This window comes from Doryrhamphus excisus, unplaced genomic scaffold, assembly GCF_037039965.1.
Source record: "Doryrhamphus excisus strain RoL-2023G ecotype Guam unplaced genomic scaffold, RoL_Dexc_Guam_v1.1 HiC_scaffold_82, whole genome shotgun sequence".
NCBI lineage: Eukaryota > Metazoa > Chordata > Actinopteri > Syngnathiformes > Syngnathidae > Doryrhamphus > Doryrhamphus excisus.
This window is the reverse complement of record NW_027621882.1, coordinates 12,963-30,239: the sequence shown is the minus strand read 5'-3', so window position 1 is coordinate 30,239 and position 17,277 is coordinate 12,963. Positions and strand designations below refer to the sequence as shown.

The following is a 17,277-nucleotide window of genomic DNA, read 5'->3' as shown; positions in this document are numbered from 1 at the left end:
GAGGATTTAAAAGTCAATGCTGACGATGCTCTGGTTGATGTCGCCGGGCACTGGCTTGACATGGACTATTCGAACACCTGGTACAACGTCGACCCCGACGGCGGAATTGATCCGAAGCGGAATTTGTCGGAAAATAATCGCGATGCAATGGCAAGAGGTTTTCGACGAATTTCGAGTTCAAAACGAAACCATTGAATCCGGAGGCGGGCCGAAAGCGATCCGTCGCCAGCACGACAAAGGACGTTTGACGGCTCGCGAACGAATCAAACATTTGCTTGACAGCGAATCGTCGTGGCTGGAAATCGGGCGCTGGGCGGGATGGGACATGTACCCGTCCTGGGGTGGGTCGATCAGTGGCAGCGTGATTTGCGGAATCGGCACCGTGTCGGGTCGCCAGGTGATGATCATCGCCAACGACGCGACGATCAAAGCTGGGCGCGTTTTTTCCGATCACGTGCAAAAAAGTCTTGCGGGCGCAAAAAATCGCCATGCAAAACCGTCTGCCGTTGTTGTATATCGTCGATTCGGCGGGAGTCTTTTTGCCGCTGCAGGACGAAATTTTTCCCGATGAAGATGACTTCGGCCGGATCTTTTATAACAATGCGGTCATCAGCGCATCGGGTTTGCCGCAATTGGCGGCGATCATGGGAAATTGCGTGGCGGGCGGTGGCTATCTGCCGGTTTTGTGCGACCAGCTGATCATGACCGAAGGGTCCGGCTTGTACCTTGCCGGACCGGCTTTGGTAAAAAGCGCCATCGGCCAGGAAGTCAGCCACGAAGAACTGGGCGGCGCCCAAATGCACGCGAGCGTCAGCGGAACCATCGATTACCGCGAACCGGACGACATGGCGGCGATCGCGCGATGTCGCGAATTGATTGGCAATTTTCCGCCGGATGTCACGGCGGCGGAATTCAGTCGATCCGCCGTTGTCGATCCAGCCGACCATCAATCCGAAAAAAAACCGGCTCCCCTGGCATTGGTCGGATGCAACCGGGTTCGCGGAATTCTACGACCAGATTCCCGCGAGCCCTCAAGCCAGATATGACATTCGTGTTTTGATCCGCCAGATCGTCGATGCCGACAGTTTTTCCGAATACAAACACGATTACGGCCAATCGATCGTCTGTGGTCACGGCCGGATCGGCAATTGGCACGTTGGTATCGTCGCCAACGAACGGCAAATGGTTCAAAGCGCCCGGGAGGGCATGCAGTTTGGTGGCGTGATCTATCACGACAGCGCCAACAAAGCGGCCCGGTTCATCATGGATTGCAATCAAACACAGACTCCTCTGGTGTTTTTACAAGACGTCATGGGATTCATGGTCGGTCGCGACAGCGAACAAAATGGCATCATCCGCGCCGGCGCCAAATTGGTGAACGTGATTTCCAACAGCCGCGTTCCGAAATTGACCGTGATCACCGGCGGCAGTTACGGTGCGGGCAATTACGGAATGTGTGGAAAAGCGTTTGGTCCGCGGTTGATATTTGCATGGCCCAATGCGCGGTACGCCGTGATGGGCGGCAAACAGGCCGCCGCCACGTTGTTGGACATCAATATCGCCGCTTTGAAAAGAGCCGGCCAGGAACCCGATGCCGAAGAATTGTCGCAATTGCGGGAACAAACGACTCACGCGTACGACACGACAACCGACATTCGGTACGCTGCGGGCCGTTTGTGGGTTGACGGGATCATCGAACCGCACCCAGACCCGCCAAACGTTGATCGATTCGCTGGCCATCGTCACCCGTTGCGCCGACCCGCGCCCGTTTCAAACCGGCGTGTTGCAAGTTTAACGGTCCGCCAACCGACATGCTTCACCGGCCGCGTCGCCGGTCATTCCCACGTCATCGATATTCCCACGTTATCGATTTTCCCACGTTATCGATTTTCCCACGTTATCGATAATCCCACGTTATCGATAATCATCGATCGAAAAAATGTCAGGATCGATATCGTTCGGGGGCCTGTGAGTATCGACCGGCCGTTCATACAGCCAGCTTTGACAGACATCCTTGTCGGTGACCAGAAAATTTTCCTGCCGACGATGGCAATCGGATGTTCGCCGCGGCCGCACGCCACCCACCGCATCGCCCGTTGTCGCCTGGTGTAATGCGTATTCCAACGCGTCGATCCGGCCGGCGATCACGTGTGCGTCGATCGGGTGATCATATCCGTCGATTACCTGGTGAAATTTTTCGTGGTCCTGAATTTCAGCCGTTGACTGGTGACAATACCGACATCGGCATACCGCTGCAAAACATTACCCAGGCGAATTCGTTGCCGGCGATCGTTGGATTCGGTCGAAGCAACACAAATCAAACGTCCCGGGACGACTTTTTGTAATGCGTACAGCGCCGATGCGGTTTGTGCCGGCGTTTGCGCAATGTCGACGAATACCGAAAAATCCTGACCGCATTGAATCCGTTCCATGCGGCCGGGAACGGATTCGACCGATTCGATCCCCTGGACGATCGTCGGCAAATCGATATCCATTGCCAGAGCTGTGGCGGCGGCGGTCAGACAGTTGTACAAATGTCCCCGGCCGATCATCCGGGTTCGCACGGGGAAACCGATTCCCGGCCGGCGGTTAACAGAAACCGTTGCTCGCTGACGTCGCGATCAAGCAGTTGACCGGTGATTTCGGCGGGCTGCCGGGTGGAAACGGTCAATGCCGGGCCGTTCATCCGGCGCGATAATTCCGCCGACACCGGGTCGTCCAGATTCAGAATTGCGATTCCACCGGGAGACAACAGATCAAACAACCGGCGTTTGACCGATGAGTACGAATCCATCGACCGGTTCGTGCGGGGATGTTCACGCCGGATATTGGTCATTACCGCGACATCCAGTTGGACTCCGTCGGCCGGTGATCGTCCAGCCAGGAAACGGGGATTTCGACGATCAAACTGTCGCACCCGGCAGCGATGTCCTGGTCCAGGTGCGCCGGCAATTTGAGGACTTGACCACCGTTCGATGCCGGCCGGCGGTTCGATCCGGGCGCCGGGGCGGGTACAACGAGGAATTGGCGAAACGCTGTGGTGTACACCCGGGTTCAATCCGGCATGCTTGAATATCGCCTCGATCAAATGACACGTGACGGTTTTTCCCAATGAACCGCTGATACCAACCGACACCGCACGATGACTTGGAAACCGGGCCAGCGCCTGGCAGATCAACGAATACGCCCGGCGGGAATCGTCGACAATACATTGCGGGCAATCGACCGGCAACAAGCGGTCGGACAACACACCGGCCGCTCCGCGCTCGATCGCGCCGCCAACATTGACGAACCCGTCGGATGTGCGCGGTGCCGCGACAAACAGATCGTGTCGCTGGCAAAATTTCCCAGCGGTCACTACACGCGGGCAAAACGAATGTCGTCTCCACCGACGAACATCGCGCCGGGAAACAGCTGTTTCAAACTGATTCCGCCATCGGTCGATTGGGTCATCAATTCGGCCTCCCTGCCAAACGAATACCGGGTTTCAATACAGACGGGGTTGATTGTTCCTGGCGGCTGAAAAACTGTCAATACGGATTCGTCCGGCTTCAGGTCGGGAAACCGGGGGATTTTCGCATCGATGATCATTGTTAACCCAAAAAAAGTGCCCGTATTGGCAACCGGTGGGTTGCCCGTTCAAATGGTGCCCGCTTGTGAGTGTCTCGCCCGTCGATTGGAGCCGGTTTGAATTCGATACTTCAGATTCCTGAAATTCAGGCGTTGATACAACCCGAACAACAGTTGCGGATACCGCCTGAAACCGACGTGCCGTTGACCTCGCGGGTCCGGCGCCTGATCGATACCCCGGTATTCGGGCGATTGTCGCAAATCAGCCAGCTGGGTCTGGTGCGACTGGTGTATCCTGGCGCCGTTCACACCCGGTTCGAACATTCTCTGGGGTCTATTTGAACTGCTTGCAAGTGCTTCGCCAGCTTGCCGGAGATTCCCGATTCCAGGAACGGGTTTCACCAAATGATGCGACGACGTTGATTCTTGCGGCGCTGTTGCACGACATCGGCCACTGGCCGTTTTGCCATGCCATTGAAGACATGTCACTTGACGGCACCGTCCCGCATGAAAGTTTCGCTGGTCAGTATTTACAGTCTGACGACATGGCTCGATTGCTTGCCGATGACTGGGGCGTCGACCCACAACAGGTTTATGACTTGCTGGTACCGCCGGACCAGTCCTCGCCCCGCATGAAATTGTTGCAATCGATTCTTTCTGGCCCGATCGACATTGACAAGATCGATTATCTTTATCGGGACAGTTTGCACAGTGGCGTGCCGTATGGCTTGAATTTCGACAAACGACGATTGATTTCGAACCTGTGCCTGAATCAGGCCGGTGACGGCCTGGCCGTGTTGCAAAAAGGCAGAACCGCCGCTGAATTGATGGTGTTCAGTCGATACGTGATGTTCAACGAAGTTTACTGGCATCACGCGGTGCGCAGTGCCACGGCGATGTTGCAACGGGCGTTTTATGAAATTCAATTACGGCACGATGTGACCGAACTGTTCGTCGCGACCGATTCAATCTGGATCAGCGATTGATGGAAATGGCGGCCGGAAACGCCGAAGCGACACTGCTGAATTCGGTGCTTGGAACCAGGCGGCGGTTGTACAAACGAATTGCCCAATACGATTCGATCGATGTCATCGAAGTGTACGCGGAAATCGCCAGACGACCGTACCCCTGGCTGGTCGAATGTTCCAACCGGTTCGGCCGGATTTTGGGGCAACAAACCGGCCAGCCGATCGCACCGGGTGACATTTTGATCGACGCACCACCACTTGCGCTGGAAGTTCAGTTTAATGTAGATTTATACGATCCCGACAGCGGGCGTTACCGGCACCTGGGCGAAATTTCGCCGGTAACCCAGGCCCTGGCGACGAGTCAGTTTGATGATTTCGTCAAGCGGGTGAGAGTGTTTGCAAAACAGCAATGGGCTGATTGCATCGACGACAGCGTGAACGTGACCGGAATTCTGTATCAAGCGGCCGATTTTGATCGATGGCCGTGCGTCGCGGATGCCCCGTGTTGGATCCCTGCAGATCGTTGACGTGATATCGAAAATGGCTTCCAGAAAAATATGCAACCGTTGATTCAATGGGACTGAAAAACAACCGGATTTATCACGGAGATTGCGTCAAGCGGCTGGACGAGCTGGACCGGGGGTCGATCGATCTGGTTTTTGCCGACCCGCCGTTTAACATCGGTTACCAGTACGACGTCTACGACGACAAACTAACGGCTGACGAATATCTGGCGTGGTGTCGAAAATGGATCCGGGGCATCCATCGGGTGCTGAAGAAGGATGGAACGTTCTGGTTGGCGATTGGCGATGAATATGCGGCAGAGTTGAAAATCGAATCTCAGGCGGCCGGGTTCCATTGTCGCAGCTGGGTGGTCTGGTATTACACATTCGGGGTCAATTGCACGCATGGGTTCAGCCGCTCCCATACGCATCTGTTTCATTTTGTCAAAGATCGCAAGCGATTTACATTCAACCGGTTCAATCCCCGGATTCGGGTCAAATCGGCGCGGCAACTGGTATACGCGGACAACCGGGCCAATTCGATGGGGCGTTTGCCGGACAACACGTGGATCACCCGACCTCAGGATGCGCCGTCAAGTTTCAGCCCGAACCACGATACCTGGTATTGCCCGCGTGTGGCCGGTACGTTTGATGAACGCGAAGGATTTCACGGTTGTCAGATGCCCGAACAGTTACTGGCCCCGGATCATCCGTTCGTCAAGCAACCCGCAAGAAATCGTTCTCGATCCGTTTGGCGGCAGTGGGACCACGATGTGTGTCGCCAAAAAGCTCGGTCGGCAGTGGATCGGATTTGAATGGTCCAGGGGACTATGTCCAATTCATCAGGAAACGGATGAAAAACACTGCGGTCGATGATCCCATTGACGGCCCCGAAGACCGATTGAAAGTGTCCCGACCACTTTCAAAGGCAGGCGTCAAAAGAAAACGGCCGACGAAAAAAAAATCTGGCCGATCGTTCTCGAAGCCTACGTGGGTGCGGCCGACGGTTATTCTGCCGACTATCTGTTGTGTGATCCCGATGCCAACGCCCGGTTTGTTCAACAGTGCCGGACAAAACATCTTCAACAATGCCCGAAAAAATCGAATCGACCTGACGCGACGGGTTGGAATCGATTATTGATCAATTTACGGAAAGCGGGCAAGTTGCCGCGATCCCGAAAACGCCCGCCTCCGACGACGCTGCGGAAATTAAATCGTTTCGGGTTTGCCAGCGAAGTCGCCTGGCGGTTGCTGTCGATCGATTTCCAGGTAACGCTGGATGAAATTTTGTGTTCGCCGGAATTTTCCGGTGAATTCGACCGCCTGGCCCGGTTGTTCGGACCGCCCGATGATTCGATTCGCCCATTGGATTACCGTTGGGCGGCGTTGTCGATACGAAAACGTTCGAAAGGCGCCCAAAACGACCGCTGCGAAACAGTTCAGCCAATGGATCCGCCGTTCCAGGCCGTTGGACCGGGTTCGGGTCCGGGACAATGGTTCGTTTGAAAAACCTGAAACCCCCGGGGTCGTTGTGCTTTACTCTGACAACGTTGCGCTTTATGCGGGCAATTCATCGAATATGCGGGAGATGGTGGAAACCATATTGAGTATCGACCAGTGGAAGGGATTGAACATCGATTCGGTCGCGTTTACCCCATGCGCGGACACGGCATCGACCCGGCACGGATTGCAATCGGCGATTATCCCACCGCGAAAACCCGATCCTCAACTGTCGGTTGTTGCAACACGATTCGGAATTGGCCTGATGGTTAATCCGCCGGGGTGCGACAACCACTTTGCATGCGCGGTTCAGGTATTTGTCATGTCACTTGACAATCCACCGGCTGCCGGAACGTAGCACCGTTTCACGTAATCCATGACCATCCGGTCACTGCTGAAACGCCATGCCAGCGTCGCGATGGAATTCATCATGCGCTCCACCCAGTGAGCGGGGAACCCATCGTCGCGTTGGAAAAACGCGGGTGCCACCTGTTGTTCGATCACCTGGTACAGCGATTCCGCATCGCGAACGGTCAGTGATTTCATCCTGTTGATGGCTGGTGCCTTTGCCGATGGCAAAACCGTTGGTGCCGTTGTACGCTTCCGCCCACCACCCATCAAGGATCGACAGATTCAATCCACCGTTCAAAACGACTTTCTGGCCACTGGTCCCGGATGCTTCAAGCGGTCGTCGGGGATTGTTCAACCACACGTCCACCCCCTGGACCATATGTCGACACACGTTGACATCATAATCTTCGATGAAAATCACTTTGCCCGCAAACCGGGAATCGTGTCGCAGCGCCGCAATCGTGCGGATGAAATCCTTTCCGGGTTCGTCTTTTGGATGGGCTTTTCCGGCGAAAATAAACTGGACCGGACACGCCGGGTGGTTGACGATCCGATCAATGCGATCGAGATCGCTGAAAATCAGATTCGCCCGCTTGTAAGTCGCAAACCGCCGGCCGAAACCGATGGTCAACCGGGCCGGGTCAAGAACACCCGTTTCCGTTTCGGGTTCACTGGTGTCGTCCCACCGTTGGCACTGGTCAAAATAGCGGTGACGGACAAAATGGATCATCAAGTTTTTCAACACATTATGGATTTCCCATAATTCCTGGGGGTCAACGCGGTAAATTCCCTGCCAGACCGAACTTTCGCCAACGCGGTTCAGCCAGCCGTTTTCAAAATGACGGTCGTATAACTGTTTCATCTGACCGGCCAGCCAGCTGGGTGTGTGGACGCCGTTGGTGATATGGCCAATCGGAATTTCTTCTTCGACTCGCCATGGCCACAATTGAGCCCACATCCGCCGGGAAACATGACCATGCAACTGACTGACCGCATTGGCGGTTCGCGACAGTTTCAATCCGGTGATGGTCATGCAAAATGATTCCTGATGATTGTGTGGATCGACCTTTCCCAGGCTCATGAATTGTTCATAAGTCAACCCCAACCGATCGCGGACCGGACCCAGATGTTCTTCGACGAGCGAACAATCAAAACGATCGTGACCCGCGGGCACCGGCGTATGGGTCGTAAACACGGTTTGCATCGCGACATCGCGTAACGCATCGTCAAACGACGACAGGCCGTCTTCTTCCATGCGGCTGGCGATCACTTCCAGGGGGCCAAACGCGCTGTGGCCTTCGTTCAAGTGGTAAACACCAGGTGTGATGCCCAACGCCTGAAACGCTTTGACGCCACCGATCCCCAATACCAGTTCCTGGCGAATCCGGGTGCGGACATCGCCACCGTACAAGCGGCTGGTCAGGCGTCGATCGTCAGGATGGTTTCCTTCAACGTTACAATCAAGCAAAAATAATTGAACGCGGCCAACTTGCATCCGCCACACCTTGGCCAGCAAATCGCCGCCGCGTGTTTCGATGGTCACCGTAATGGTCCGGCCGTCTGGATCCAAAGCCGGCTCAATCGGCAACCCGTCGACTTGCGTATCGATGTATTGTTCGCTCTGGTAACCGGCGTTGTCCAGTTGTTGCCGAAAATACCCTTGCGAATAAAACAATCCGGTCGCGACCAGCGGTACCCCCAGGTTGCTGGCACTTTTGATATGGTCGCCCGATAATACCCCCAGGCCGCCGGAATAAATGGGTAACGATTCGTGGATCCCGAATTCCGCCGAAAAATACGCAACCGGCTTGGCGCCCAACACACCCGCGTGGGTGCTGCTCCAGACCTGTTTGGAACTGATATACTCTTTCAGCCGGCGGTACGCATGGTTGATCCGGCTGTATAAAACCATTTCCGATGCCCGACGGTCCAATCGCCGGGGGGAAAATTCCTGAAGCAATTTGATGGGGTTGTGATTCAATTCCCGCCAGCGGACCGGGTCCAGGTCGCGGAAAATACCCGTGACCTCCGGCGTCCAGCTCCACCACAAATTACTGGCCAATGCCTCGCACCGCGAAAGCAGTTCGTCACAACTCGGGCCGGATTCGCGAAGCATTGTTGGTTCAGACATCATGGTTTCAGGATTACGCATCGGGTGATCTGATAGTTTTGACAACGTGTTCTGACAACGTGTACTGAGCAGTATAATAATTTCTGAATCGGGTGTTTAGCTGGATTTGACGACACCCGCGTATGACGGCACAATTGTCTGATGAAGTTGATTGAATATATCCGGTCATCCGGTTTTGCTGAATTGTCCGACCGGCTGTCCGGGCATCGGGTTTCCACCGATCGGATTCGCGAAATTATCACGTCATGCGTCGATCGTGGGGTGATCAAGTGGTTTGTGGCTCGCGAATACGGCGGCTGGGGGTGGGACGACCGCTCCATTGTGCAAGGTTACCTGGAATTGTCACAACGGTGTCTGACAACGGCGTTTGTGTTGACGCAAATGCACGCCGCGATCCGACGGATCGAAACCAGCGATAACCAATCGCTGAAATCGGAATTGCTGGGGAACATCGTCGCGGGAAATTGTGTGCCGACGGTGGGCATTTCGCATTTGACGACCAGCCGCCAACATTGGTCCCGGCCGGTTTTGTCGGCCACGCCTGTCAGTGGCGGGTTTGAAATCACCGGCGATGCTCCGTGGGTGACCGGATCGTCGTTTGCCGACGTGCTGGTGATCGGCGCAACGGTGACCGATCCGGATCAGTCCACCCAAACGCCGGCTGATGCGGAACAGATACTGATCGCCATCGAGCGCGATACTGACGGCATACAAATCGAACCGAGCGCCGAATTGATCGCCTTGAACGCAAGTTGTACCGGCAAGGTCCGTTTCGAATCCGCTTTGGTGGAAAATTCACGGCTCCTTGCCGGGCCGGTCAGACAAGTCATGCGGCACGCCAGCGGCGGCACACCTGGCGGGCAACCGACAAGCGCCCTTGCGCTGGGCCTGGCCAAATCGGCGATCGATTACATCGCCGGAGAATCGGCCCGACGAAACGAATTGACATTGGTACACAAGGAATTGAAAAATCAGTGGGATGAGTGTTTTGATCGGTTGATCGAGCCGGTCGACGCGAGTTCCGGACGAGCCAATGATTTACGGACGACCGCCAATTCGCTGGTGCTGCGCAGCACTCAAATCGCGATGTCGACCGCCAAAGGCTCCGGATTCACCGCCTCTCACCCGGTCGGGCGATGGTGCCAGGAAGCGTTGTTTTTCCTGGTATGGAGCTGCCCGCGCGATGTTGTCGAAGCCAACGTTTGTGAATTGGCGCTGTTGCGCGATTAGAAGCTATCTGAGAATTCGTTGACATCGGGTATGATGTTAAAAGAGTTGTTTTTCAGGGGGTTTTTTCATCAGTCGTCATTGCAAGGAGGCAAAATGTCACGTTCAGCTTACCCAACCGATTTGAGTGACCTTCAGTGGGAAACAATTACGTCCCTGATGCCGCAACCAAGGACGTCAGGTCGAGGTCGAACCATCGAAGTTGATCTTCGCGAAGTTGTCAATGCGATCTTGTACGTCAATCGTTCGGGTTGTCAGTGGGACATGTTGCCTCATGATTTCCCCAACTACAAGACCGTTAATTACTACTACAACCGCTGGCGTAAGAATGGACTTTGGGATCGGCTGCTTGTGACGTTGCGAAACGCCGTTCGTAAAGCGGCTGGTCGCGATCCATCTCCTACAGTGGCCTGCATTGACAGCCAGACGGTCAAGACAGCCGATCAGGGAACCGAAGTCGGTTACGATGGCGGAAAACGCGCCAATGGCCGTAAAAGGCATATCATTACCGATGTATTGGGTCTGATTCTGGTTGTCAACGTCACTGCTGCCAACGTCCATGATGCCGTCGCCGCCGATCCGATACTACGTCGTCTGAACGAACAACAGCCAACAGTTGACATCGTCCATGCTGACCTTGGATACCGAGGCGAACTCGTTGAGATGGTTGACAGGGAACTTGGCTTTCAACTGAACCTCAAAAGCAAACCGCCAGGAACCCCAGGCTTCAAACCGCTGCGGCAAAGATGGGTGGTCGAACGGAGCTTTGCCTGGTTCAATCGATACCGTCGATTGAACCGGGACGTCGAACGAACCGTTGACTCGAGTGAAACCATGATCAAGATTTCTCAGATCAGTCTGATGTTGAATCGACTGTTTCCAAAAAACAGCGCAATACCATTTAAATACGGAAAAAACAACGTTTGAATTCTCAGATAGCTTCTAGCGAATTCATGCCGTTGCGCGGTATCCATGCTGTCCGAAAGCAAAAAACCGGTTTTCAAGATTTTTTGAACCGACCAACGTGCTGCGCCGCGCTTCGGATGTTGCCCCGGATGTTGCGCCGGCCGTTGCCCCGGATGTTGCCCCCGCCGACGGTCACTGGTATAAACGAATTTCCGGGCGGTTGATTGTCGCAACCGCCCGGGACCATCAATCGTTGTGCGTCAATAATCAATAACCGCCTGGCCAACCAGTTACCATCATGATCTTTGTAAAACGAATCTCTGTGGTTTTCCTTGCGATGATGTTGGCGATGTTCGGGGAGTTGTCGATGTTCGGGGAGTTGGCGATGTTCGGGGAATCGTCAACCACGGTGGTAGATGGCCAGAATCCAGACGATCGCGCTGACCACACCCAGCTGCAAAACGGTCCTCAAGATGAATTTACGGCGCTGTTTAATGGCACCGACTTGACCGGGTGGCATGGCGAACAGACGCGGGATCCGCGCCAGTTTCGCGAGATGCCGGCCGAAAAACGCAAAAAGATAATGGCCGACGAACAAGCCGAAACCTTGAAACATTGGTCGGTGCAGGACGGTCAAATCGTCAACGACGGCCAGGGGCCGTTTTTGACCACCGACAGGGATTACCGCGATTTCGAGTTGCGACTTGAATACAATACCGTCGCCGGGGCCGACAGCGGTATTTACCTGAAGTCGACGCCACAGGTTCAAATCTGGGACACGACTCAAAGCGGCGGGAAGTGGCCACTGGGATCAAAAAAAGGCTCCGGTGGACTGTTCAATAATTCAATGGACAACGGCCGGGACCCGCAGGTCCACGCCGACAAACCTTTTGGTCAGTGGAATTCGATCCGTGTAGTCCAGGTCGGTGAAATCACCAGCGTCTGGCTCAACGGCGAACTGGTCGTCGATCATTGCCGCCTTGAAAATTACTGGGATCGTAATCAACCACCGAAAAATCGCCTGCCGTTAATGGTCGCCGGTCCGATTCAATTGCAAACCCACGGCGGCGAAATACGTTGGCGGAATCTGTTGATCAAGGAACTGACCGTTGCCCAGGCCGCTGAATTTTTAAACACCCATCGCGGCGGATTTGTTTCGCTGGTCAACGGCGATGATTTGTCCAATTGGCAAGGGGATTTGGACAGTTACGTCGCCCGCGACGGCGTCATCCGTTGCCGGCAAGGTAAAAGCGGAAACTTGTTCACCCGGGAAGAGTATGGTGATTTCGTTGTTCGCCTGGAATTCAAACTGGTTCCCGGCGGCAACAACGGTCTGGCGATCCGTTACCCCGGCCGGGGCAATCCTTCCGATCACGGCATGTGTGAATTACAGGTTCTCGATAACACGGCCGAAAAATATCGCGACCTCGATCCACGACAATTTCACGGCAGCATTTACGGCATGGCGGCGGCACATCGGGGTTACCTGCGTCCGGTGGGTCAATGGAATTACCAACAAGTTACCGTGGTCGGTTCAACGATCAAGGTCGAATTGAACGGTACGTTGATCATGGACGCGGATGTCGCGGGGCTGGAAAATTTTTTCAAGGATCGCCCTCATCCCGGTCGGAACCGCCAACGTGGCTTTTTTGGATTTTGTGGGCATCGTGATCCCATTGAATTCCGAAATATCCAGATCAAGCATTTGAACACACCGCCGTCTGTTTCGGGATCATCTTCAAAATCGTCTGACCAGTAATCCGGTTGTCCAGTGGGTTCCATTGTTATCCGGCTAATCGCCGCGATTGCCATTTTGACATCGTTGTTTTGCGCCATCGGCTGGGTGTTGCCACGGGGGTACCACGTTCAGACCGAACGATTGATCGACGCGCCGCCTAGCCGGGTGTTCCGACACATCAACACGATCTCTTTATGGCCCAGGTGGTCGTCGTGGAGCGAAAAACGGATCCACGGCTTGAAAATCGAATACTCCGGCCCTGAATCGGGCCCCGGGGCGATCATGACGTGGAATGATCCGCGACCCGACCACCGGTTCGACGGAACGGCTGAAATCACCGCCAGCGAGAACAACGACCGCGTCGACTATTCGATCCGGATGGGCCAGATACCCATGAACGGTTTTTTTGAAATCAAGCCCCGGGGCGACCATCAGACATCGATACGATGGATCGCGACGGGAGAACTTCCCGGCGGAATCGGTTACGGTTATTTCGGATTGACTTACGAGAATTTTTTGAAAACGGAAATGGATCAATCGTTGACCCGCCTGGAAAGCGCGGCCCGGTGACCGGCGGACGTTATCGGGCGCGATTCGGGTCGGACCCGAATCACAGCTGGCCATGGCCCGGTGAGCGGTCAACCGCGATGGATGTCATTGGCGATCCATTCGATTTCATCGAGCAATCGATTGAGCACTTCGGAAGTTGTCATCGCGTTGGCCACCGTCACCCGTAAAAAAAATTTTGCGTCGGATTGACCGGCTGCCTTGAGCATGGTTTGCACGATGTAATAACGCCCCGCTTCAAGCAGGCGACGCCGTATGATTCGATTTATCTTGTCAGTCTGTTGATCATCCCATTCATCACGGCGAATACGAAAACAGATGATATTGCAGTCCGGCCGGATTGCCAGCTCGAAATTCGGGCGCGATTCAATCAGATCGGCAAAATGCGCTGTCAAATCCAACAACCGGTCAACGTTGGCGCCAAACAATGATTCACCGTGAATTTTCAGCGCCGCCATCACTTTGATGCTCATCATCAATTTCGTGCACTCGAGTGTCTGACGGGCTGAATCGGGTGATGCCGCGCCATTCGATTCGGTCAAAAGATAGTCGGCTTTTTGAGCGAACGTGCGGAACCCATGCTGTCGCTTGCGGTAGATCAACGCGCTGGTCACCCCGGGAACAAGCAGCATCTTGTGGAAATCGATGGTCACGCTGTCAGCGCGGTCGATCCCGGCCAGGCGCTTGCCATGCCGCTGGGAAAACGCCAAAGCCCCTCCATGGGCGGCGTCGACGTGAAACCATAATCGGCGCCGCTGACAAAAATCGGCAATCGTATCGAGCGGGTCAAATGAACCGGTCGCCGTCGAACACGCGTTACCGACCACCGCGATCGGCACGATCTGTTTTTTCAACCGCCACGTCGTACAACGCGTCGAGCAAATCCGCCCGCATCCGGTAGCGGTCGTCATACGGCACGGATATCAACCCCGAATCACCCCAACCCATGATCCGCACGGCCCGGTCGATGCTGTAATGGGACGAATCGCATACCATCACGGCATACCGGTTTTGGCAGGTTCCGTCGGTCCAGGGATCGCCGGCCGATTGAATCTGCCGGGCGGCCAGCAATGCGGTCAGATTCGCCATGCTGCCACCGGATGTCATCAACCCTCCTGCACCAGGTTTCATGCCGAAAGTCCGCGCCATTTTCTGTACGATCAGATTTTCCGCGGCCGAACTGGCCATGCCCATTTCGTAAACGGCCATGCCGTTGTTCAACAAATCGGAAATCAAACCGGCCAACGCGCTGTGGGGTAATGACGGTGACACCTGATGTCCCAGGTAACCGCGATGGTGCAAATGGATGCTGTGGTCAATCACGCACCGGGTAAAATCAGGCATCTCGCATGGGTCCGCAAGGCTTGACCAGATCGAGTCCGCATGTTCAGGATCCACCCAATCGATCACCTGGCGCCAGGACGCACGATCCCCTTGCAATCGACCCAGGTGATCGGCCAGTTGATCGACCAGTCGATGTCCATCGGCGCGAAAACGTTCGGGATCAAACGCTGCCTGAAGCACCGGATCTGGCGGATCGATTGTCATGGGTGTTTTATTGAGGGAAATCAAACGGTTTCGAGCACAAAGTCGTCACCCCATACCCTACCGGGTCGCCGAATTGATTAGAACCGGTCGTTGGCGATGGCGGCGGTTCACCCTTTGCCAAACAGGCGATTGTGGTGTCGGCGCGACCGAATCCGTCATAACCGGAATATTTCATGCCACCGGCCGACAACCCCGTCAAAGAAGTCAACTATTTTACTTGAATCCGGTTACCCCAAGCTACATTTGCGTGCTGTGCGACAGACAGCTTGGCGCCAGACTCCCCGTATTCACTCAGGAACCGTTTGCCGTGTCAACAACGCTGACTCCAGAACCGGGCACCGAAATACTTGGCTACGAACTGGTTGAACCGCTGGGCGATGGTGGTTATGGCGAAGTCTGGAAAGCGTTGGCCCCAGGCGGTATTTTAAAAGCGGTCAAACTGGTTTACGGGGTGCATGACGGTACGCATGCGAAGGTCGAATTAAAAGCGATTGAACGTGTCAAACAGCTTCGTCACCCCTACCTGTTGAGCCTTGACCGGATTGATTTTGTTGATGGCCGCATGGTCGTCATTACCGAACTGGCCGATGGTTCGCTGGCTGATATTTTCGATTTGTATTGCACCGATGACAATGTCGGAATTCCCCGCAACGAGCTGTTGCAATATCTGTCCGAAGCCGCTGAAGCGCTGGATTTTTTGAGCCAGGAACACGGACTTCAACATCTTGATGTCAAACCGGAAAACTTGTTGGTCGTCGGCAATCATGTCAAAGTCGCCGATTTTGGGCTGGTCAAGAACGTTCGTGACGTCACGCAATCGTTGATGAGCGGTTTGACGCCGGTGTACGCGCCGCCGGAACTGTTTGACGGGCGGCCGTCGGTCCACAGCGACCAGTACTCGTTGGCGATCGTTTTTCAGGAAATGCTTACCGGTCGCCGCCCGTACCAGGGAAAAACGACGGCTCAACTGGCGGTTCAGCACCTGCACGGCACACCGGAATTCGAAGGCGTGCCTTTGGGCGACCGGATGGTTCTGCAACGGGCGCTGGCAAAATCGCCCGACGACCGATATGACAGCTGCTGCCAGATGGTCGAAGCGTTCCGCAACCGGAAAAAACGCTCGCGTGCATCGGCGGCCAACCGGAACGCTTCGCGACCCGCGGCCGATACCGGGGTTTGTCAATCGAGCGAACTCGGGTTCCCCGGGGCCACTCAGGAAATCAGTGATGGCGTTTCGGCGGTTTCCAAGGTGCAAGTACGGGAAATAGCGCTGCCAAATGTCGTATCGGAAACGGCATTCTCCCGGCCGACCATTGTCATTGGCATCGGCAAAACAGGAACGCGTGCGGTCCGCGAATTGCGGAAAATGACCAACCAATGGATCGGGCCCTCTGCGAACATTCCTTCCCTGGGGTTGCTTTGTGTCGATACGGACGCCCATTCGCTGGCCCAGGCGGTATGCTCGATCGAAAACGACTCGCTTGCTGCGAGCGAAACACTCGAAGTCCGCCTGGAAGGATCCGGTAACAACCGGGAAAGCAGCCGTCGGTTTTCCAAATGGCTTAACCGCCGATGGGTTTACAACATTCCCAAAAGCAAACAAACCGAACAGATCCGGCCGCTCGGACGCCTGGCATTTGCGCTCAACGCTGAACCGATTTACGAACGGATCGATCGCCTGGCGCGCCGTGTGCTGTTACCCGAAAACATCGCCACGACGGCCAAAACGCTGAATCTTGACCTAGTCAACGAACCTCGCGTGGTGGTCGTTTGTTCAAGTGCCGGCGGAATAGGAAGCGGCTGCGCCATCGACATGGCGTATGCCGCAAGAACCGTCTTGTCAGAAGCCGGGTACGCCGACCCGCAAGTCGATGCCTTTCTGCTGCATTCAACCAGCCGCCTGGCCGGTAACCGGGAACTGAGTATCGCCAATACCATTGCCTGCCTTTCGGAAATCAAGTTTGTCTCTGAAAACGGATTCCCGGGTGATGCAACCTGCGATATCCCCGAATTCAGTGAGGAACCGCCGTTTCGAAACACGTATTGCCTGAATTTGGGCGAAAATGTCACGGCCGAAGCATACGCCACAGAAATCGCTGATTTGGCCAACTATCTGTTTCTGGATCTCACCACCGACGCGCAGAAATTTTTTAATGCGGCCCGCCGGGAACAAATACAGGGAACCGATTCGGATCCTGACAACATTTGCTGCTGGCGAACGGTCGGTTTCAATACCGACCGGTTTCACCCGGGATGGGACATGAGCCA

At 55.0% G+C, this 17,277-nt stretch overlaps 2 protein-coding genes and 1 pseudogene across 2 annotated transcripts; 1 reads left to right on the top strand and 2 right to left on the bottom strand.

The window, feature by feature from the left end:
- The first annotated feature begins 142 nt into the window (after positions 1–142).
- Positions 143–3,072, top strand: LOC144898097 (biotin-dependent 3-methylcrotonyl-coenzyme A carboxylase beta1 subunit pseudogene; annotated as a pseudogene).
- A 3,857-nt stretch (positions 3,073–6,929) lies between these two features.
- LOC144898096 (glycogen phosphorylase-like) lies at positions 6,930–9,008 on the bottom strand. The gene has a single exon (XM_078788974.1). The coding sequence runs from the start codon at positions 9,006–9,008 to the stop codon at positions 6,930–6,932; it is 2,079 nt and encodes a 692-aa protein (XP_078645100.1).
- A 4,524-nt stretch (positions 9,009–13,532) lies between these two features.
- On the bottom strand, positions 13,533–14,805 carry LOC144898095 (uncharacterized). The gene is made up of 2 exons (XM_078788973.1): positions 14,317–14,805; positions 13,533–14,216 (listed from the first exon to the last, which is right to left on the bottom strand). Exons 1-2 carry the CDS (start codon positions 14,803–14,805, stop codon positions 13,533–13,535), a joined length of 1,173 nt encoding a protein of 390 aa, XP_078645099.1.
- Positions 14,806–17,277: the final 2,472 nt, after the last annotated feature.

Bases quoted from the DNA above. Each gene is read 5' to 3' on its own strand.
- LOC144898095 (XM_078788973.1), bottom strand. From the start codon at position 14,805: ATGCCTGATTTTACCCGGTGCGTGATTGACCACAGCATCCATTTGCAC. The intron at 14,217-14,316 runs GTTGAAAAAACA...GATTTTTGTCAG, and splicing joins ACGCGTTGTACGACGTGGCG to CGGCGCCGATTATGGTTTCA.
- LOC144898096 (XM_078788974.1), bottom strand. From the start codon at position 9,008: ATGCTTCGCGAATCCGGCCCGAGTTGTGACGAACTGCTTTCGCGGTGC.